At 35.7% G+C, this 22,483-nt stretch overlaps 4 protein-coding genes across 4 annotated transcripts; 2 read left to right on the top strand and 2 right to left on the bottom strand.

Moving 5' to 3' along the window:
• Window positions 1-1,042: 1,042 nt before the first annotated feature.
• Window positions 1,043-5,989, bottom strand: LOC131670021 (uncharacterized). Its single transcript, XM_058945312.1, has 3 exons — window positions 5,645-5,989; window positions 3,009-4,894; window positions 1,043-2,934 (listed from the first exon to the last, which is right to left on the bottom strand). The coding sequence occupies exons 1-3, from the start codon at window positions 5,882-5,884 to the stop codon at window positions 1,992-1,994; spliced, it is 3,069 nt and encodes a 1,022-aa protein (XP_058801295.1). The 5' UTR covers window positions 5,885-5,989; the 3' UTR covers window positions 1,043-1,991.
• A 2,379-nt stretch (window positions 5,990-8,368) lies between these two features.
• Window positions 8,369-10,682, top strand: LOC131669993 (uncharacterized). The gene is made up of 3 exons (XM_058945247.1): window positions 8,369-8,495; window positions 8,575-8,751; window positions 9,495-10,682. Exons 1-3 carry the CDS (start codon window positions 8,414-8,416, stop codon window positions 9,779-9,781), a joined length of 546 nt encoding a protein of 181 aa, XP_058801230.1. The 5' UTR covers window positions 8,369-8,413; the 3' UTR covers window positions 9,782-10,682.
• A 130-nt stretch (window positions 10,683-10,812) lies between these two features.
• On the bottom strand, window positions 10,813-13,130 carry LOC131669994 (small ribosomal subunit protein eS24). Its single transcript, XM_058945248.1, has 4 exons — window positions 13,039-13,130; window positions 12,606-12,668; window positions 12,205-12,528; window positions 10,813-10,959 (listed from the first exon to the last, which is right to left on the bottom strand). The coding sequence occupies exons 1-4, from the start codon at window positions 13,039-13,041 to the stop codon at window positions 10,957-10,959; spliced, it is 393 nt and encodes a 130-aa protein (XP_058801231.1). The 5' UTR covers window positions 13,042-13,130; the 3' UTR covers window positions 10,813-10,956.
• Window positions 13,131-14,604: 1,474 nt separating this feature from the next.
• On the top strand, window positions 14,605-22,338 carry LOC131670091 (NAD-dependent histone deacetylase sirtuin-1). The gene is made up of 9 exons (XM_058945451.1): window positions 14,605-15,165; window positions 15,733-15,862; window positions 15,951-16,185; window positions 16,261-16,476; window positions 17,537-17,744; window positions 17,821-17,979; window positions 18,061-19,392; window positions 19,467-19,669; window positions 19,748-22,338. The coding sequence occupies exons 1-8, from the start codon at window positions 15,039-15,041 to the stop codon at window positions 19,607-19,609; spliced, it is 2,550 nt and encodes an 849-aa protein (XP_058801434.1). The 5' UTR covers window positions 14,605-15,038; the 3' UTR covers window positions 19,610-19,669; window positions 19,748-22,338.
• Window positions 22,339-22,483: the final 145 nt, after the last annotated feature.

Below are 22,483 nucleotides of genomic sequence, written 5' to 3'. Positions count from 1 at the left end.
TAAAGCCTAGATATTATCCGATTCTGTATGCCAAGTATTATTTCAGTAAATATAAAACACTTAATAAAACTAGCATGGAAATATGAAATTACTCATGTTTTTCTCGTTAATTACTTTGACCGGCATGTTAAATGAATATTTTATTTTAAATATTAAATTTTCAAAGAAGCCATCAATCTCAAACGTAACATTAGAATAACTCCTATTGAGAAGATTCCTTTTGAGAAGATGTACATTGAAAACTTATGTGATTGTTTGCTCCACAGTTTATATTTCTCATAAAATGCAATGAATAATTGTGGTACAAACTATGTATAACTCGAAGTAGAAATTTGATTGTAAATTCACTGGTTTGTATTGGAGAAAATGAATAATATTATAACAACTTGAATGGTCTCTACTCATTTTAAATATTATTAAACACCACCCACGGAAATGATGGAATATTTTTAAATGAATTTTTGCTTTTGCCAATGCAAAATATTAACTTCAAAATGTATTAGACGGATCTTATTAACCATTCTAATCTCTCATTATGCATATTGTACAACTGTTGAAGATGTATTTAGTATGTATATGTATGTACATTGTACACACAACATAATCCTTAATAATTCATTAAAATAATTTAGATAAAAATAATTCGCTACATAGCTAGAAATACCCTCCAGCTTTTGTACGATGTTAAAGTGTATTTTTCTCAGATTTAGGTTTTAAATGACTCTTAACCTAACCGTTATGGAATAACTGTTAAACTTTTACTGAAAATAAACTCATGGATCCTTCTTGTCGAACGTTGGAAATCCTGTTGATAAGATTTTTCTTATAGCATTATCAGAACTATTATCATTATTATCGCGGTTTAAAATAAATTTGATTGTTTCAATTGGAGCTCTACATATTTTTTTGGGATATTATTTCCAATATAAGTTATTGTGCCTATTGTCGAAGCCAATTCACAACTTTTAAATGAAACAAATTTATCATTGTATTCTTTAATTTATTTTATTAAAAAGTAAAACATCTAAATGTATGGCGACGATCTATTCTTGATGATTTACAATATGTCAAAACATCAATCATAAATTATTACAAACAAAATGAAGATTCTTGCACAATTTTTATAAAAATTGTAATCTTATTACGAAAAATGTCGAAAATATAACGCGCATAAACAAAAATATGCTCGAGTAATTGTATATAAATACGCTGTATAGCGTACAGAAATGTATTATTTTCATTAATTTATCTGTTGCATTAATTGTTCCGAGCTCAGGGACAATTTTATTCTGCATAAAATACTACTAAACCTAATATTTATTCAGATCTTGTAATTTGAACTGTTTGTAATAAGAAAATGAAACTAAAATTTCTTTTATTATACTATATATGCAAATACTGCTATTTTCAAACTATAGTAACTATCAATTTACAATAGAATTAAATATACACATAGCTGAAATGTTTTCAATAAAAATATTATCTATTTACATTAGTTCAAAGCTGCACGAACCTTAATGCAGATCAATACTTTAGTAATATTGAACATCATATCGATTCATTTTGTCAATAGTATTACCAATCATTGTAAACTTCAACCACCAATAATTCAAAATGGTAACCACGTTTTTACACCATATCCATTATAGTCGTTTGATAAAAGTATTCAAATTTTACGAACAATCATGATTAAAGAAAAAGCCTAATGCATGTTCCATTACATTAATTAATTATTAATTTCATTATTTATTAATTTTTCATATGGAAACCAATTGAAAAAATGTAACTGACAATGAGTTGTATCAGTAAAAGAATTTCGACAACTTCTGATATTCCTAATATAGCTATTGATAACGTTAATCATGAAAATCTAATATAAATGAAAGGATTGTACAGTAAATCACTGGGTTCCCTATTATTTACTGTCGTTGACATCGTTTTACTAACAAGATACAAAAAGACAACGCGCGATTTCTTAATGTAACTTAAAACTAAATAGTCGCATTCTGTACAGCAATTTCAGTGTCATTAGCACAATCCTTACAAGAACCTTGCTGGCAATGCTCTTCGTAGTCTTTATCGAATACAAAAGTCGTATGACAAATATCGCACTCTAAAGTAGGAAAAACGTTTGAATCGACCATCTCATGATCCTCGAAACTATTCGAATAATCGCTTCGAGAACACTTGTTGCATTTTTTACAGATCTCCGTGTGCAGATGAAAACTCATGTGTTTCTTTAGATAACGCAATTTTACATTTTTCAAGCATACAATACATTTCACAACCTCGTTCACGAGAGGATCGTGCGTTCCTTGAATGTGCTTTTTTAGCAATGTCTTCTGCGAAAATGTTTTTTTACATAAATGACATGGATGCCCTAAACCATCGTGATAAGCTTCGTGTTTTGACAAATGATCAATGTGAAGAACTTTGCCGCAAATTCGACATGGCGAGAATCCATGTTCTTTACTGAAATGAGATCTTCGTTGATATGGATTATGAAAAGTTAAATCGCATTTGTAGCATTGATATAAATTCGCGCTTACAGTACTGTGAGTTTTCATATGCTTGTCAAATGGTTCACCGAGATCAACCAAACCTTTGCATTTTATACATTGAGTTTGAATAATAGGCTCGATGAATAATTTGCCCTCAATTACATTACATTTATGACCGAGATATTTTTCTATTCTATCGAAATTAGTCATACAATAATTGCAATTTAATAAAAGAGGATGAAACCGCCTTACGTGGATGTTGTAGTACTTCAAGCTTTTGAATTCTTTACCACACGAACAAAGACTCTTCACGTCGTGTTTCATCTCTGTCACATGCTCCATCAGATCTGTCACATTTTTAAAATACAACAAGCAGGTGAGACATCGATGCGAAGATATTTTGTTGATTTCTTTGGACTTTGATAGCACTTGCCTGAAAATATATCAACCATGACTATATGTTTTACGAAAATAAAAGGAAATCAATTATAGAAAAATGACGATTACTTGCAAAGATTACTCAAAGACGGTATGTTACTGTTTCGTCTTGGAGAACTCTTTATAGAACCAATTTCATTTTTAATAAAATCATTTTCCATTGAAACTGAGGAGGCAGTGTCTGCAGGATCTTCTGTATGACCATTGAAAGGAGTAAAACAATTGCCATTGAAATTGCTATGATTTGAATTTTCATCTTCAATATCTACTTCTTCATCATTATCCTCCACTTGTATCCTCATTACACTGAGAGTTTTGTATTTTTCCAACTCAGAAGAATCTGTCTTTTGGCTATTGGAACTAACTGAAACGACTCCTGAGTCATTTGATGAAGCATCACTGTCCTTGCAACTTCTAGACTCCTTGAAACTTTCTTCTGTTGGAGATGTTCTTGGCACAACCTCATATGAATCATTCTTATTCTTTTTGATTTTTATGCTTATACCTATTGCAGAATCATCATTTGCTTGGCTTCCTTTACCATCAGTTTCCTTGCATTTGACTTTGTGTAAAAATAAAGTGTGGTAATTTCTAAAGGATCTGCCACAATCACAAATAGTAGGCTCAACTGAATTTTGATTATTAGTAATTTGAAGATTATCTTGTTCTGTTTTCAATGGTGGTTTTATGTTGTCAGTCATCGGTGACTTTAGGTAATTAGTTATTGATGGTTGATCTTTAGTAGACTGATTTTGTGATTTATCATAATTGTTCAACAGTTCTTTAGGAAGATTATTTTGTCGCAGAGGTGAATTTAAGAATCTACACTTTGATGGATCAAAATTATCTGGAGTTTCTCCCCGTATTCTGTGAAGCTTCCTGTGGTAGCTAAAACTTTTTGCAGATTTATAGATACCAAAACAAATATCACACTTATATTTTTTAAAACCAACTTTGAAAGCTTCAATAGGCAATCGCACTGACTTTGTTATAGTTGGTTTGAATTTCTTTTTAGGTACAGTCCATCGAGTATGGCTGCGTTTTCTCTTTTTCACAGTTACAGATAAAGGAACATCTAGTTCCATAGGTTCAGGTACAGCCTCATTGGGTTGTATTACTGATTTAACTTTATCTGGTATTAGAATATCATCTGTAATTTTTTCACACTGAGCAATGATTGATTTCAAACAGCCAACTTTATGATAACCCTTCATATGGTAAACAATATCTGTAGCCACCCGTTTACACAAAATACATTTCATTTTCCCTTTAACCTCAATTTTAGTAGTTAATGATTTCACAGGTAAATCTTTAACGATTGCATTGATACCTAGAGCTGAGTTTTCATTGTCTTCAGTATTTACAATCTCTGTTGATTGTATAGCCTGACTATCATCTGGTTGCAGTGTGGCTTGTGATAGTGGTATTTTAACCATATTGTCAGGATTTTGTAATAGCGGTACTTTAACCATATTGTCAAGATTCTGTAATTCACTTGCTAAACCTTTATTACTGGTATCGGTACTTAGCCGTAAACTTTTATCAATTTGATCTGCCCGATTATAAATTCTCTTAGGATTAAAATAAACTCCATGGTCCTCAATAGCATGTTGTTTAAGCTGCTGTCTATCACCATATTCCTTACCACATGACATACAATGATACAGCTTCTTTTTACATTTTACAGAAAATCGAAAATCAGGAAGTGGTTTATTACTATTCCCTATTGTGGGCTGGTATGGTATGATTGGAATTGGTGACTCTGGAGTGCTGAGTAAATTCTTTGGTGAATCAATCTGATAGGAACTGTTATCATCATTTGTATCTCCTTGGATATTTTTAATAAGTTGCAAAGTTTCCCAAATCTTGTCACAATTTTCCAATTGAATTGTTACCTCCTTTAATTGAAACTTCTCCTTGTAGAATAGCAAAAGTTCTTCTGGATCACAGTGATCCTAAAATAGAAAAATTGCAAGATCAATCAATCATTTTACAGCTAAAGCAAAGAAAACATTCTGGTTAAGAAAAAACATAATGAAAAAATAACAAAATATAACTGTATCTGAAAAAGAAAGAGATCAATTGGAATGTCAACAGATCCTAAAAGGGAAGAAAGGTCACATAATAAAAGTATTGAATTTAAAACATGGTAGCAACGAAGTGGCAAGGCAAAGGGATTTTGGAAATAAATTATATGAAGTATTATGTGTTCTCTGAATAAATAATTACTAAGATATACTATGAATGGGAAATTTAATAAATAAGATTTGTTTTGAAAAAAGTGAACAATTGATGATGTTAAACTTTTTGTTTACATTTAATTAATTCATAAATATCAGTACCAATTAAAAAATATCAAATTCATTTATAATGAGCAAGTATTGCAATACATGTAATAAAACTTAGAGAAAAAATTAAACACTTGATTTTTTAAACATAACAAGAAAAATAATTCTGAAATTGAACAAAATTTAGAAAAAATAAACGACATAGAAGTAGCAACATTTCGAAGACACAGCAAATTCATCTAAAATACTTCAAAACCGAAACTATTCCAAATCTGCGAACGTGCTAGTAAAAACGACAAAGCGTAAACAACGTATTCTCTACTTGTTTCCCGCCTTCCATGCACAATGCCCAGTTTAGATATACAAATATAAAACAAGAGGCCATTGGAGGATGTGGCGATGGTATAAGTCACGTACGGTATAAGTAGGTGGCGAAACAGCCCTCTGAAGGATGACATCGTCAATTTCCTCCGGGTGAGGATAAACTTGATGCTCGTCGTCGCAATTGTCCTCGGCAGTGAAACTCGATTCCATAACCTCGTCCAGGGGTTGCTCGAGTATCACATCATCGTGTAGCTCTTGCTTGATCACGATGTCGGCGGCTTCCACGCCGAAGACCACACCGATGTCGTACTGCATTTCAGCCGGCTCCTCCATGATTGCGACGCCGTCGTCCCAAGTGGACAAGTTATATATCTATTGTGTCTGCCGAGAGATGCCGGTTATAACGACTAGCAGCACAACGAAGCGTAACTTAACGCTTACGCGCGCCAACTGACATCTTGCGTGGCGCCGCCGCCGTAGCAGCAACGCGCAGTACAGTGACGAAGCCACACTTGGGCGCCTGGATTCTTCATGTAATAGGTCGACGCGGTTTTTTCACTAACTTTCTACCAACTCGTTGAGCATAGTATTTTCCAGTCCATTCCTCTATTCTCCGTAATTCATACTGTATAACAAACTAAGTACTAGGCTTTCCAGCTTGGATTTTGGAGATATCTTTCTCATGGATAGTGTTCCATGATCGTATCCACATTTCGAAGTATAAGTTTGTGCAATGGATGTAGGATATGGGTCTACTGGAAATATTAAGGCTACTAATATCTCGATCATTCGTTCGCTTGAAAACTCGAAAACTCTAAATTGGAGTAACATCGAACAAAAACCACTATGTGGAATATAGCAAATCCACGTTGTCAAGCGACATAGAAAATATTATCTTGACACGCTTTCTATGTGTGTATCGCCATATCAGTGGTTTTCTAGTTTCTATGTATATATTCAATCATCGCTGATTTAGGGGTTGGGACAAGAGCTGAATGGTATACTTGTAGATTTGAGAACATTCTCTTTGAATCAAGTCTAGCGGGAATTGAATATCCTCAATTTCGTCGACTGTTCGTCTACCATAACTTATTGACGCGAATACAATTAGCGGCATGTAAATGCCAAGATATGGGAATCAATATCCAGAAAGGATTATTGTGTTAGACGAACAGTACAAGTCTCGTACAAGACGCGAGGCTCGACATTGTTACGGCCCTGAAATTCACGTTACTTTAGAGCTCTCTCGACTTGGGTAGCGATAGTAAGCGAGTGGTAAGAGAAGACTCGTGCGATGGAGGAACGGAATAGTGGACGAGTCCAAGTTTCGGGATAGTGTAGCATGCTCACGCGGCCTCGATCAATTCATTGGGAAGCCTTGATGATTGAAATCTACCATTGAATATTAGTCATTTGTCGAGTACCTTTTTATGCACCTTCATGCATCGCAGAGATTTGTTCAGCGACAAAGTAAAGGGAATTAAAGTTTTAAAGATTACCTTATTATTAAGGGGGATAGTTTACAAGCACAGCTCCAATGTTTTTTCCTAACCCAGTGCTCGAAAAAAGACGTGATCGAATGGCCAGTAGATTTAGGAAACCGGACGAGTCCACTTTCGGAGAGAAGGCAGCTGCCATATTCCGTCGCCCCTTTTTGTTCAACGTTTGAGAGTGAGATAAGGGCTCAATGCTATAGACGACGAGGCAGTTTTTTCCCTCTTGTGGGGCATTGATCGACGGGGAAAATTGTGTTCACAATGAGAAAGAGAGAGAACGGAGGTATACGAGTATCCTACCACGATACCACGATCGATTCTCCAACGAGGAGAATCGCCGCCAACGCATTTGCCGCTCCTCTCTCTCTCTTTCTCTCTTTCTCTCTCTCTCTCTCTCTCTCTCTCTCTCTCTTCGGAAGTATAAGCTATTTATAGAACTAGAACGACCGCTAGTTACGGCGAATTGTTCGCCATGCCGTCAAATTATATATGTCGAAGCTCAATGTTGTAGTGCTGTTGCTTTGGATTTACATGTGGGTGGAGATTACATTTTTCGACCACGATGAAATTATTCATATATTGAATAAATCGTACTCCATCGTTGATCAGTTCGTCCGAGTACGATGGACTCATCTAAAGGACTTCCGAGCTAGCCAATCTAAGTCCGAACCGTAAAACGCGAATGTCCACTTTAATTTGAACGCGAATTTTGGATCGAGTCCAAACTTGCCGTACAAGGGCAGAGCAAGAACTGCCAGACAGGCAATACGTCTGAAATTTTTCACATTTGCCACGATTGACAGAGTGAACGGTAGATTGCACCATAAGAGATCACGTTGATTGCCCCAAAAGTCAATTCAATTCCGTATTACGAAGAGCAATATCGAAACTTGAACGCACCTCAGGATTCGTTTTACGGGTCCACCATAAAAACAGAGACTGGGCAAAACGGTGTGGAATAATGAGAAGATCGTCAGAATTGGGGAGAGGACAAGTCGCAATTATATATTCTCCGACGCTATCACATCTATAGCTTCTTCTTCCTCGCTTTGCACGCGCGGCTGATCGATAATCCCGTCGTAGTACTGCGACTCGCGCACGGCAAACTTCCTCGTCCCGTGGACAATTGTTATTATCGTGGACACGCCAGTAGGAGTCGTCGCTCGATTGGTGGAGAAATGATCTGATTGGGATGTTCGTTAAGGCTCGAGACAAGTCGGAAGAAGCGGATGATCGTTACTCAACCGAACAAATTTGCGACTTCTTTTTCGCGACTAATGAGCGGCTTCCAGTCATGCGACTCCGCGATCCGATAAAAGGAGTCGCGGTCGAGTGAAACACGATTCGCTGTTCATCGTCGTTCGGGATGCTGCGAACCTCTTTGTTGCTCGTTGCTTTCTCGCTTGCGTCTTATGAGTGCGCGACCTCCTCCGATGGGAGTGACACAGGTAACATTCGCTCACTCGCTTTTATTCCGCTTAGCCGCTGTACGCACCAGAGATTATCATGCCACGTGTATTCGCACAGGTAATCCTAGTGGATTGCGCGACTGGGTAAGGAACATGAAAGGCAGGATGTCCAACAGGGAGTCCAATCGTGGTCTCATGGGATCCTTCGATCTGAATAACCTACCGAAGATGAAGCTCCCGTCGACCATGATATCTCGGATAACTGGCGAACGGAAGTTCCAGCCTGTGAACTTGGGTAATGTTGGATTTTTGCATTTGAAAAATTAGTAGACGACTGGCTCAATGAATGATTGTGTACTCCTAAGAGGAACGTCCAATGAAAACTTGCCTAAACTTGTCAATGGCTAAACATGTCAATTCACATACATCGCACCTAATATAATATTCATTATGAGGAACATACGTGGAGCATTTAATAATCGAAGCTTCAATTTTGTCGAGGGAAAACATATATATGCTAATCGCATTTCCCAGCGGACTGAACGACCGAATCAGTCGACTTGTATGGCTTCGGTTAGTAACTCCTTCGCACTCGTAAGTTTCTAGCCCTTTGCCTGTTTCACGTCAAACGAATTGCAATTGTTATCGTGAAATGTAAGTTCGATCGCAGCCGATAGAGAAATGTCAATTTTGGGCTCGAAAGGATCGTCGGAAAGAATGGCCGAAATGTGTCTGCTTGCCGGGACACGCTGCGTCGCCGACAGGCGTCGTGTCCTTCGATTCATCGACAGCTGGGTTTTATATAGCTTTATCGGGCCGACGGGCTTCTCGAACGATCGTCCCCTTTTTGCAACCTCGCGCCGCACAGTCGGCGAACCATGTAATACACATCATCCAAGAATCTCGCTGAGAAACGCCCACCACTTAACTCGAAACTTTCTCTTGTTCAGCCTAGCATTTCATTCTTAGCGAATATTGGAAACTTTCTTGGTTAATGAGATTTCTACGTGGACTTTGACGAAAATCTTACGTTTGCAGCGAACGTCAAGTTCGATCCGTCGATGGACCGGGCTTACCGTATGGGCAACTGGTACGTGATCCGACGTCGCAGTTCGAACAAAGATGACAGCGCTGACGATTGGGAAGAGTTCTTCGGCAAGAGCAGTGACAAGTGGGAAGTGGTGAACAACGGGGTACAGCGGGTCGACGACACTGGCGCTAAATGTCTACTTTGGCAACCAACGGCATCGACGAGTAAGACGGAGAGCGACGAAGCGGAAGAATTGTCCGCGGAGGTGATCAACTCTGCGTTGCTAAGGGAATAGAAGATCAGGATACGGCTTTGTAACTGTTGAGCACAACTGGATGCTGAGTTTAAATATAAGATTAGATTTTCCAAGAGATTGTTTTTCCGTAATAAAAATTTGCTGATAATTTAGATGGGAATTGATTTCTTATTGGTTGATCTAACGACGTGCATGCAAATTCTTTCAGAACCTGTGATATACCTACACTGTCTTGCGTAATCGTAATCAATTGTGGGACAATTCAAAAACACGAAGTGGTTCAAACAAACTGCGATAGCGGAGAATCAACTTACTGAGAGAAATTTCCACATGGCGAAACTGTTGTTATAATGCATGTAGCGAAAAAACTTATTGTGGATTTGAATAATTGAATATACTTCAGTTGGGCGATCGTTACAAACTTTTGCGATTGTGGAATAAAATCGATGGCGAATGATTAATCTACTAATAAATAAATGAAATAAGAAAGATACGATCGATTTTCCGAGGTCGTTCAACCGTATAGTCGCTGTAACGATGCCTTTGGAGTTGAATAACGCAAAACACTGGTAGTGCAGGAAAAATGATAAAGCACACCCTTTGTTGTTGACGATATCATGCGTGGGTGGATATTTTTCTTAGACGTTTTCCTTACGGCGGTCGGTAATTGATTCAAGTTACCATATGTAGGAAACTGCTGATTTTGTTGCTCTATGAGTTATGAAATAAATTATAGCACACTTGATTTGTTCACTTTGTTTCTAAAGAATTGTTATGTCGACATAATGAAAAATTGATTTAGCATAATAAAATATAAAATATCATAAATAATTTGGAATTTGAAAATTTTCAAATAACACGTATCATCAAAAGAACTTTCAGTGGGATCAATGTTGTAATAATTGAATGTAAATTTCATATAAGCACTGTTGAAAAATATTGTATCTTATTTATAATACATAAATCAGCTTTGTGTACAATTATTACTCTGCTACTTAACGATATAAATAATTCAATTAAATATAAATAAAATATAAATATAATTTAACATAAATAAAAGGAAAGTGTTTTATTTTACTAAAATAGTAGATTTTCAGGTATATATATAAAATGAAACCATGTTAATTGTCGTCACAAAAAATGGATTTATTCTTAGAGCTTACATTAATTTAGGTTGAATAATTGCATCCTTCATCATGAAAATGTGATGGTGTTTACTGTAAAAAAAAAATGTTTGTTCGCCAATGTATTTGAAGTTATAATAAAAATGAGTTTTCGAGAAAGAATTTTGAAGCTTCTTTTATGACAGTGTGAGTAAGTGATAATGTGATGGTGAATATTTATACAACATGCATAAAATGATAGTTTTCGAACAAAATTGTAGTAAAGTAAAAAATTAGATAAAATTAATTTAGTGTACTCTTGTTTAAAGTTGTGATGTATATGGTAATAGAAATAAAAAATGATTTGTACAATGATACATCAATATTGCATGCTGATATAATGATACCTTCTTTAACGATGAACATGAGATGAACAGAACATACAAACTACATTAACATAATAAACATCAATAATAATTCAAATAAGATATGATATATTACAAGTGAAATAAAATTAATGAATAAGCACGAATAAAGCAGTTCCCAACACCAAAAGTAGTGACATAGATCGTTGATGCAACATAAGTAAAATGCTCCAAAAGCAAATCAATTAATAGCTGAGCACTTGTGTAGACATGCTGACGACAATATAGATTTAACCATCCATAGTAGAAAGTCGAAGAATAAATGTTGATAGAATATGTTTATTTCCTTCCCTAGAATAGGCACAGAAAAAGACATAATACCACTGATGCATGCAAATTTCAGTTCTAGACAAATTTCCAGTTTTATTTGATTGAATGACATTTGCAAAATAGTCTTAGTTAATATATTTGAAAAATTAATAAATATTTTAAAACTAAAATATTGAACTGCTACATACATTATAAATACTATAATGCACATTATATATAACAAGGGTTAAGTTAATAAATAGCACAAATTAATTCATTTTAAAAAAAATAGAAATTAAACATTCATATTGAATATTGTATATTTCATTCTTAAGAAAATCTGTTCATTATAATAAAAGTAAATTAAATTCCAATAAGATATATGTTTTTTCATTACTAATCAGTAATATCATTGAAAAAGTTGATTTGTGCAAACTTTTGATATTATCTAACGTATAAATCCTATCAATTTATTTTGCCAATCAAAATTTTGAAAAAGCCTGAAAGAACCCAAATAACATGCACCTGAAGATGCTAAAAGCCAAATAATAATTTTGAAGAATCTAAATATACCATCACCAGTAACTAAGTAAAATATCATTAGATTTGCTAATAGAAATGATATCTGAAAGTTCAATTTGAACTTTCAGATAAATGACTTGTGATTGATTTGATTAAAATTTACCTTCTTAGATGCAGCTCCTACTTTGCTCTTCTTGGTACCTCTAACCTTCTTCATTCTGTTCTTTCTTTCTTTCCTCTGTTTTCTTGTCTGCTTTTGTTTTTCATATAATCCATGTCGCTGGAGCCTGTATTTGGGTTCAAACTTTTTGGCAAAGTCTAAAGTGTCATAGACAAGAGCAAAGCCAGTTGACTTGCCACCACCAAAGTCAGTACGAAAGCCAAAAACAAAAACAACGTCTGGGGTCACTTTGTACATTTTCGCGAGTTTTTCGCGGATTTCTGTTTTTCTGACAGAAGGCTGTCCAGGATGTTTAACATCCACCACCTACAATGACCAATAGGTTGGATCAAATACTTAACATCTACCAATTAACAATACGGTAAAATGAAGTCATTAATTACCATCTGCTTGCGACTCAACAACCTGTTGGTCATAAATTTGCGGGTTCGAATCCTGGCTTCCGTCTGTAACAAGAACGTATAAGAAAAATTAGGATAAGGTTATGTTTAGCAGTGTTTAGGTTAGGATCTAAATAACAAATTTATTGACGTTCAAAAACACACGGCACTGATAAACAACAATATTTCGTCGCACATTTTCGTTTTATTTACGCACAGTGACCGAGGAGTAAAGAAGCTATTTGCATTGTTTTATCACCAAAATCACAAAACCAAGACACTCATATATAACACTATTTTTCCATCAGATTTTGAAACAAATCAAAGAATATAATAATCAAACGGAGAAGGACAATTCATGAAGACCATTTTCATATTGTTTGCCGCTTTGTTTTCGTAGTGATTCGCAGTTTATTCACGGATTATAAATACATACCATTTTGATTTCTGATCGTACAGCCTGAAAAAGACTTGGTCAGGAAAAATAAGGCATGGCATGCGCCAGCGACTGCCAAAATTGGTTTACTCTGCGCACGTGATCAGCGCCGCTTTATAAGCACACATTTTTTTCAAATTTTCGAATTGTCTGCTGTCGCTAAAAATTGTTGAATCACTTGTAAGAATATTCAAACTACTAACATATTTAAGAATTTATTATTATTAATAATGAAAGGTAGAAGTAATTGTGATAACTTAACACATAAGTGATAAAAAATATTCATTAACAGTGTACCGGTATTTTTTCTATTATTATGGATATATATTGCAAATAACAGTTCGAATCAACATGCAATTGAGTTTCAACTTAATAACATTTTGATTTGACTTTATTCAATAATTGCATGTAACTTTCAAACGGTATATTTCTCATATTTTTTTTAAATTTTGTGAGTTGTTACATCAAATTGTTCGCCTAATAATGGCATTAAAAGAATATGCAACTCGTTATGACTCTACCGCTATACGTTTATAATTTTTCGACGCTTCTTAAGCAAGGAAGTGATTTCAGCCTCACTTAGCTCGGGTGCAAACGTCTATAGGAAACTCTAATCATTTTCTCGCACTAGTATCGAAACAATACAATACAATACAATACAATACAATACAATGATTGCCTTGGCCATTAACTCCTTACTCTTTAGCCCACCGCGCTCGTCAGAGCTAGCATGCGCTCACCGGTAGGTTCACTACACTGCTGACTTCCGAATTCAACTGATTATGGAAACGTGATCGGAATGGTAAGAATGTAAGCAATGGTAAACAAAAGCATTTTTGTTATACCGGCAAGATGACGGCACTAATTTGCACAGAAAACACCGCCGATTTTTATTTACAAGAAATTGTGATTAAAATCAAATCTTAAAAATTGTCTACAATTATTAATTATACTTTAATCTATATTTAGGATCGTTATGTGGGATTATAGGTGTGGGTTTGTGTAGAGTTCTCAATGAGTATGAGAAATTTATAGGAAATTATCGAGGGCAGAGTGTAAAAAGCGTATAAGAAAGAGAGAAAAAGAGAAAGAGCCAGGTCCCACCTCCGAACTTGCTATCGCGGGCCTTGTGGCCCTGAATATCGCTCTAAAGACGGCGAGACCAGACTGTATAGCGACATATAGGTCCTTTGGTGTTTGTGTGAATATTTAGAGGATTAACGGAATTAATTGTTTGTTTTTTTCTCACAATTTTAATTTGATGAAAGTATCGATGTTTATTTTCACCTAATTGAAAGGGTCTCACGGACCTCAGACTAGTATTTCCATCTTGGAAACATCTTAATGAAATTTCTTTTCATTTTTTGTTACCGCCGACCGATCTCGTTGCATGTCTTTAGGGTGTAATTTCTTAATATAAGTTAAAGATCTACAGGGTAAATATTAAGTGATTTATTGCTTTTTTACACTGCACACATTTGTCTTTGTTTATTAAAAATCCAGCAAAATCTGGAAGTTGAATATTACTGACGAACATTTTACAAGAAGAGATTTTGTCCTTCGGCACGCAACGCATCATTGCTCGCCGCTATCCAATTGGCAAACAACCCTGTAGGCGTAGTAGGAGGGATTTAAATCCCCTCTGACGGTCACAAAACTACGGTCTATGCACGTTCAGGCATGGACGAATAAGCATGCCAGTATTGCCAGCGTGGGTTGGGGTAGGTAGTAGTAGAGGGGGCATAATTGGTCGCGCGTGACACGCCAAAGCACACAGCCAGAAGCGACTTTTCTATGTATGTGCATGTGTGTGCAACAGCGCTTTACGTATAGGGCGACCTCTAGTTTCTTGCGGCGGCTGTGGAATCGTCGTCATCGGCTGCCTGTGGGGACTCTGTTGTACTAGCAGGCGAGTGAGAGAGCGCGACGGACGGACGCACGGAGCAGCGGACGTGTACAGCAAGCAGCAGCGCTGTGGCAGAGCCAAGCCCCCAAGCAAAATGGCGTCGGGTGCCGCCGAGCCAGTTAAATTTGCAGCCAGCACGTCTAAACGCCCGAAACATAATGCCATCCTCGACTCCAAGCACCTTGATCAACATAACGCATCTTCTCAACTGCATCAACAAGGTATTTTCGTGGGAAATATGGTTCAATTTTCGGAAGGTCGGATTGCATCCAATATGGCCGCCGTTGGCCTACCTTTCCGTCAACTCCTCCGAACCAACAGCGCACCGAAGCGCAAATAGCCCAAGCGGACGCCATGACAGTTGTTCGACTGTGCAACTCCGAAATTTTTCGATTTTCCAACTACCACATTTTACAATCACAAACCTCCTCGTACTTGTTACCCGGGTGATCGCTCGGTAAAATAGCATAGGTTTTTAGTCATGAACTGATTGGTTGTCGGGAATGTCGGTTAAGAGGCAATTTTGAGCGGGAAAATTTCGAGGCGGGAGCATAACGGAAAGATTCCATTGACAGCCGCGAGAATTTTCGATGGCGCTCTCGCACTGATGGCACAGCACCGAAATGTTGGAGCTACGCGCGCGCGCTCGTGTCAGCTGTCGTGCGAAGTGCATGCGTCAGATTTTCGAGCGTGTTTATGTTTACATTTTCATCTGGGCATCGTGTGATGGATTTTTTTAATCTTAAAATTTTAACAGAATTGAAAATGAAGTTAAAAATTTTTTTCAGGCACGCTCAGAGACAGCAATGCTTTTTCAGAACTAAGCGATGTTATTAAATCGGCTTCTACTTCGTCTGATGTAACCAACTCGTCTACGCCGACACGTACCGATTCCATGAGTGATGATACTGGTTTCCCGTAAGTTTTTAATTTTTATTTATTTTTTATCCGATGGTGTTTTTCAAAAATCATACGGAAGTATTTATTATTTATTTCGAATTTGCAGGATTGACACTGCAGATGAAAAAGATGAAGTATCATCTACAGTTTCAAACTTATCAGAGTTATCAGGAATTTCTGGATTGTCCGACGATGATGATGGTGGTATGGGGTGGAGGAGTGCCCTTTCTTGGGTTCAGAAACAGATACAAATGGGTACAGATCCAAGGGATGTTTTGAAGGTGATGTTCTCTGATCATAGTGAAGTTCCAGAAGAAGTGGATGATATTACTCTGTGGAAGGTTTAACATTTTTTTAGTCTTTGCAAATCCTTGTAAAATATTTAATTTTGAAATAATGGTTGTTTTGTTTGACAGATTGTTATCAATAGAATGTCAGAGCCACCAAAGAGACAAAAATTATCCCATATCAACACAATGTCAGATGTAGTCCAACTGATAAAAAATTGTAAAAACATCATTGTACTAACGGGAGCCGGCGTAAGCGTGAGTTGTGGCATTCCCGACTTTAGAAGTAGAGACGGCATTTATACCAGATTAGCACAAGATTTTCCAGACTTACCTGATCCACAAGTGAGTTTTCTTAACAATCGATATTTTTTCCCTTTCGGGATGATATCAAATGTCGATTACATACGGAAAGGTAAATTTCGCTCTAGACGGCCCCTTAGAGCACAGATAAAAACAGTCATTAAAAACCTAACGTTTCGGATTGATTTGGTATTCAATCTATTCTCAAGAGTATTATGTAAAAATCTTATGTTAAAAAATATATATCACAATGTTACAGAAAATATATTACAATGTTACAAATTAAAACGTTCGTGAAATATATAATGATTCGCTATATTACTACCACAAATCGGTGAAGAACGGAGAATTGACAATTGCTTTGAACGTTATTATTATTCAATGTATTTTTCCTCCTAATTTACAGACATGCAAATTATTTTTCGATACTCTGTGCGCAAAGTGCGTCTTTCCCGCACGCTCGGCAGAAAACGTGCGTTGAAAATCGTACTTTCCACAAGTCGTATCAAAAAATACGGTACGGCACATGTTCGGGAAAGAGTTTCTCGTCTCGTGTACCTTTCCACCCTCGCTTCGTTCGAGCGTAAACGCCACACGAGACAAGAATCTACTTTCCCGGATTTGTATCGTAATGTCCTAATTTTTAACTTGAAAAGTTGAAACTTAAAAGTTGAAACTTGAAAAGAAAATAATTATTTCCTTTCATTTCCCTGATAAGTTAAGGGCAATTTCGACTTCAATATTCTAAACGTGAAATTTTTGGACAAAATTCATCCCCACCCATTTTCTTGTAAGATTGAAATGACCGTCAGAGAATTGTCATGTCAAAAAATTCAACAACCAATGGAACAGAAAAACAGCGTGCGTAGATCTACAACGGAATGGGGTAGTGCGATTTTCTCAGTGGCATTTATAAGCAAAAGTCGGCGGGAAAATAGTGGTATAAGAAGTTTTCGAACGATTGCGAAAAACTTCTGGTTAAACGGAGTAGCGAAAGATCATAGGTGCCTCTATTTAGTTTAAATTTTAACGATCCATCGTCGTAAAAAAAAACGTATTTGTATTTAACTGTTTTATTTTACTGATTTTATCATATTTTCAGGCAATGTTTGATATCAACTATTTTTCACAAGATCCTCGACCGTTTTACAAATTCGCACGTGAAATTTATCCAGGACAATTCAAGCCAAGTCCATGTCATAAATTCATAAAAATGTTGGATGAACAAAAAAAACTTTTAAGGAATTATTCTCAAAATATCGATACGTTAGAACGCGTAGCTGGTATCAAGAATCTGATTGAATGCCATGGTAAATTCGATACTCAAGTATTAAAAAAATTTAATTTGTTGATTAAATGGGTCATTATAAAATAATCTTTTTAAAGGTTCTTTTGCGACAGCATCGTGTACAAAATGTAAACATCAAGTGTTGGCGGACGATATTCGAGAGGATATTTTTGCACAGAATATTCCAATGTGTCCAATGTGCCAAGACGAATCGCTACCTTCTATTGGAGAAGTGAATATGAGTGATAATTACAAAGGTGAACAAGTGATTTGTTATGTACATATAAAATTATATATGGTTTTAAATCAACAAATCTAATGTCACTGTATTCCTTCAGATTTAGTGGCACAAGGTGTAATGAAACCAGACATAGTATTTTTTGGTGAAGGCCTCCCAGACGCCTTTCATGATGCGATGGCTAATGATAAAGATATCTGCGATCTGTTAATAGTCATTGGCTCGTCATTGAAAGTCCGACCAGTTGCGTTAATACCTTCGTCAATTCCCGCAAATGTCCCGCAAATTTTGATTAACCGCGAGTCACTCCCACATTTAGAATTTGACATTGAACTGCTTGGCGATGCAGACGTGGTAATAAATCAATTATGCCACATGTTGAATGGTAATTTTAAGGACGTATGCTGGTTTGACACGATTTTGGAAGAGGCTCCGAAACTACTGCCACCCAGGTTCCCTATAAATGATGCTTGGGATCAAAGTCAAGACACCTCGACTCAAGACTTTTCACAAGACAGTGCACAAGTGGATTCCGATAATTTCATAGCTGGTTCCTCCTCATCGAAGAGAGAATTTGATCGCGATGAAAAGGATAAGAATAACGCTCTTGATGACCGGCCGTGGAAGAAAATCAAAGGTGATACGGATTTGAAAGAACTCTTTGAAGATGAGCCGATATCTCATATTTCTTGTACAAAATTCTATTCGAGCATGATGAAGTATTATGATAAAAAGGGTACGAATACAGAGAGTGATAACGACAGTGTAACTGATACAACAGCACATAGCAGTCAAGAAGAATCGCAAGACGATCAAAAAGAAAATAATCAATTAGATGACAGACCTTGGATCGACGAAGAGAATAAAAGTAAAAACAATGAAAAGTCAAGCGAATTCTCCGACGACATGATTCATGATGCCGAATGTATGGACGTTCGAAGCTTGTCGTTCCACTCCGAATACACAGAGCGTACTGTCAAGAACTTCACATTCATCGAGGAAAGTCACAAAAGACAATTAACCTTCGATAACAGTCCCAAGTCTGTAGACTCGTCGCGAAAAAGTATGACCCTGAGTTCAGGCGAAAGTCCGACAACCTCTTACGAGTCGTCATCGCGAGCGGCTGAAGAGATTTTCATAGCCGACGACTGTCACGTTGTTCCTAGGATAGATCTTCTCCGAGATGATTTCACTCCCGACAATTTGAATCCTTCAAAATCATTCGACAAACTAGAAATGAAACCGAGACATGCGTCGATTGATTCAGTAATGGATTCTGCATTAGGGGATAGCTGCAGTAGCTCCGACTGCCAGAAGAGGAAGAATGATAACGAGGATGACGACTCAGACGAAAACAAAAAATCACACAAATTCGAGAGCCATTCATCGTGGCAACATAACGTGAGAGATAGTCTTGCATCAAGATTACCTGGTGAACTTTAATATTTTCAACTTGAATAAATTGAGATTTCATTCAAACAGTAACTCGAGACCTTTTTTTTTCAGAAAACGCATATTACCAAATGAAACCAGGAAAGTACATTTTTCCGGGTGCCGAGGTATATACAAATTTCCCGTGGAATGAAGGGGTTCTTCAATTCAGCGGGTTGAGGTCAGCATTAACGGAAACTCAGTTATGTGATCATTGACCAGAAGAAAATGAAGTCAAAATTGAGACTTAAGTGAGCGATAATTAGAATACTAAGATAGTAAGTGCATTTTCTAAGATGTTTAGAAAAAAAAAGTGCGATTGTTTGATTGCTAAATGTGACTTTTCTAATTTACAGGGAAGACATGCAAGATGTTGGTGTAAAGAAGACTGAGGCCAAAAGGATATGCATGTTTTCATTGTCATTGCAAGAGAGCAGCGTAAAAAACTGCCCTTGGTATGGAACGTTATTAGATGAATGTTACGTAGCTTTTGAGTTATAACTCAAAGTTTGGTGCATTTAAAAAACAAATATGTTTTATCATTGAGCGTAGCAAGAAAAAACTTATAACATAGCAGGAAAAACAAAATAAGATATACAATAGGTTTTCTATACTGAATCAAGTGTATCTCTTCCTAAGTTATAGGTCGATTTGTCTGATCCATTACGAGAAGATCTAAGCCGTTAGTTGCTATAGTTAAGGGCTAATCTGCAGCTCTTTAAGTCTGCATTCGTATTGATCATGAAACTCATCATCATGAAAAAATAAACATAATTAATTTATAATATGGATAGAAAAGAATTATTGATGCAGGAATGCTATCTGATTTCTATTCTTTCAGATTTAGGTTGATCGTTGCTTATTTATCTGTGAACGCCTTATAAATATTGAGATAAAAAAATCACATCATTGAGCATTCGTTTAAATTGAAGTCATGCGTAAAATATGTATAGCCGCTATTTAGGTCGTTTTTAAATTAAATTAATCTAATTGTACATACACGTCAAAGTGCATACATGAAATTCACTTTTTGCGCGATGAACTTATTTACGTCCAGATTTACATGTAAACGTATAAGGAACGAATTTGGGTGTGATTTTTAATGTTTGAAACTTGCATAGGAAGAAATACACGTTGGACTGTTTTCGAGTGTGCGTGCGATTTAGTCAGGATATTTCTTTGTTTGAACTTCGAAGCAGCTGAAAAGTTCGAATTGTTAACAACTCTATTTAACAGAAATAAGCTGCAAGGTAGTTTTAAGTGAAAGTGAACACTTATTTGAGCCACAATTAATATTTTCTAATAAGCAATAATGAACGTTTCTTCACATCAGTAAGCCAAAAATATCAATTCATGTATTCCATATGCAAATTTAATTTTGTCGAATGGTTCGATAAGTTGAACTTTCAATTTTCATTGGAGCACGGGCGAATGTACAAAGCAATGTTGGATAGCTTCTCGCATTGCGCATTATTTTTATATGAAAAAGGGATAATTAATACAAAAAGCGCAACAATTCCCGACAAACCTGAATTTATCGTTTCTATCTTTACCTACAATCATCATTACATTTTTGTAGCGATTTTGTCGAAATTGTTGCTGTAGCTTGTACTTTCTAAGAAACAAAGAGGTTGTGTGCAAGTATATTATTAAATATAGATAAATTTATAAATATATTATATATAAATAAACCATATACATAAGATAGAATTAAAGAAATATCACGGAAAATTTGACGACTCGGTGTTCGAAATAGCAACGCAGCAAAGAATCGAGAATTACAATGATGAGGCTAGATAAAATCAATGCTACTCTGATGCATTCCTCGTGCTGAGCGTAGCATTTTATAAGAGTAAGACGAAGAATTTTGCTTTGTTTATTGTGAACTCTTATCATCAATTGTACAGATTTTCTTTTGACTATCTTTATTCTCTACCCGTACTTTTATTTATTTAAATCGAGAGCAAAAGTTGGTCAGTACTCTCTCTCCTGATCGTCATTTTTTTATACTTTGACATTTACGTAAAAGGAGATCTTGTTATACCGTGAGAATGGTACTTGAGTCTAAGTGAAAGAGAAAGAGAGAGAGAGTTTTATAACAGCATCTAAAGAAATTGACAATCACACCAACTTTAATCGACAGTACTGATTTCTTTTTTTTTTCTTTATTTGTATAGTTATGTATCCTCTGTAAATATTTATTATTTTTACTTATAGTTGTATAGTAAAATGTAAACTTCGACCGAGCAATCTGAGCGTGGAAAGTCGATATCAAATATTTTGTAATGACCCTTTATCCTCCTCGTTTTCGATATTCTAACGATCAGATTGCTTAGTTGCAGTGAGATGCAGAAGCTTTGAATTTTTTATAATTTGTTATTTAATGTAATGAATGTTATAAAAATGTTTTCTTTATTATCAATGTTGTACGAATATAATTCTGTTTCTTTTGGTATTACTAACGTATAAGCATATATAAAATGTAAATTAAACATTTTTCTATAATAGAAAGTGTTTTTTTTTTATCACTAAAATATGAAATATCCTTCGAGCTCAACGTTTCCGCGTCGGACTCTTTTATATATTTTTAGTTTTAATACAAAAAGAACTATATACTGTTTTTATCAATTGTTTTACCACTTTGATCAGAAGAAAAATTACCATTCAATACTTCACTCTTGAAAAAGATAATTAGGCGTTTGTATTACCGTCGAGAGGTCTACTATAATCTTATAAGAAGATAAAAAGAATACAAGTCAATTGATATTGTAAATATTATAGCGTTTGAAATTCAAAAATTACCTTGCGATTACGTAGAGATGCAGCCGCCGTCGATACGGAAAAACGCTAACGTAATTGTGATGTTAGTTTTTGCAATGGTAAAGCAAAAAAATGTTAAACATGTAACTTATTAGTTAATAATATAAAGAATTATATTATGATTAATAATAAAAACGTATATCGAATTTGAGAAGCTTGTGTCGTTACATTTCCCAACCTTTTTTTTCATATAATTGACAATTAAAATAACCATTTAAGTTAATTTTTTTATATCGTCGAGATAACGGTGAAAGTCGAGCTTAAAAATACTT

The sequence above is a fragment of the Phymastichus coffea genome, unplaced genomic scaffold, assembly GCF_024137745.1.
Source record: "Phymastichus coffea isolate CEN01 unplaced genomic scaffold, Cenicafe_Pcof_1.1 PCOF00099, whole genome shotgun sequence".
Taxonomy (NCBI): Eukaryota; Metazoa; Arthropoda; class Insecta; order Hymenoptera; family Eulophidae; genus Phymastichus; species Phymastichus coffea.
The sequence above is the reverse complement of the archived record's forward strand: the minus strand, read 5'-3'. Positions and strand labels throughout refer to the sequence as shown.

What these genes read in the sequence shown, in the direction of transcription:
- LOC131670091 (XM_058945451.1), top strand. Translation starts at nt 15,039, where the DNA reads ATGGCGTCGGGTGCCGCCGAGCCAGTTAAATTTGCAGCCAGCACGTCT. An exon ending in TATGAGTGATAATTACAAAG is followed by an intron (nt 17,980 to 18,060) that starts GTGAACAAGTGA and finishes GTATTCCTTCAG; the next exon opens with ATTTAGTGGCACAAGGTGTA. An exon ending in TCTTGCATCAAGATTACCTG is followed by an intron (nt 19,393 to 19,466) that starts GTGAACTTTAAT and finishes TTTTTTTTTCAG; the next exon opens with AAAACGCATATTACCAAATG.
- LOC131670021 (XM_058945312.1), bottom strand. Translation starts at nt 5,884, where the DNA reads ATGGAGGAGCCGGCTGAAATGCAGTACGACATCGGTGTGGTCTTCGGC. An exon ending in TTTCGCCACCTACTTATACC is followed by an intron (nt 4,895 to 5,644) that starts GTACGTGACTTA and finishes TTTCTATTTTAG; the next exon opens with GATCACTGTGATCCAGAAGA. An exon ending in TCTTTGAGTAATCTTTGCAA is followed by an intron (nt 2,935 to 3,008) that starts GTAATCGTCATT and finishes ATATATTTTCAG; the next exon opens with GCAAGTGCTATCAAAGTCCA.
- LOC131669994 (XM_058945248.1), bottom strand. An exon ending in TGTTGAGTCGCAAGCAGATG is followed by an intron (nt 12,529 to 12,605) that starts GTAATTAATGAC and finishes TGGTCATTGTAG; the next exon opens with GTGGTGGATGTTAAACATCC.
- LOC131669993 (XM_058945247.1), top strand. Translation starts at nt 8,414, where the DNA reads ATGCTGCGAACCTCTTTGTTGCTCGTTGCTTTCTCGCTTGCGTCTTAT. An exon ending in CTCCGATGGGAGTGACACAG is followed by an intron (nt 8,496 to 8,574) that starts GTAACATTCGCT and finishes GTATTCGCACAG; the next exon opens with GTAATCCTAGTGGATTGCGC. An exon ending in GTTCCAGCCTGTGAACTTGG is followed by an intron (nt 8,752 to 9,494) that starts GTAATGTTGGAT and finishes TTACGTTTGCAG; the next exon opens with CGAACGTCAAGTTCGATCCG.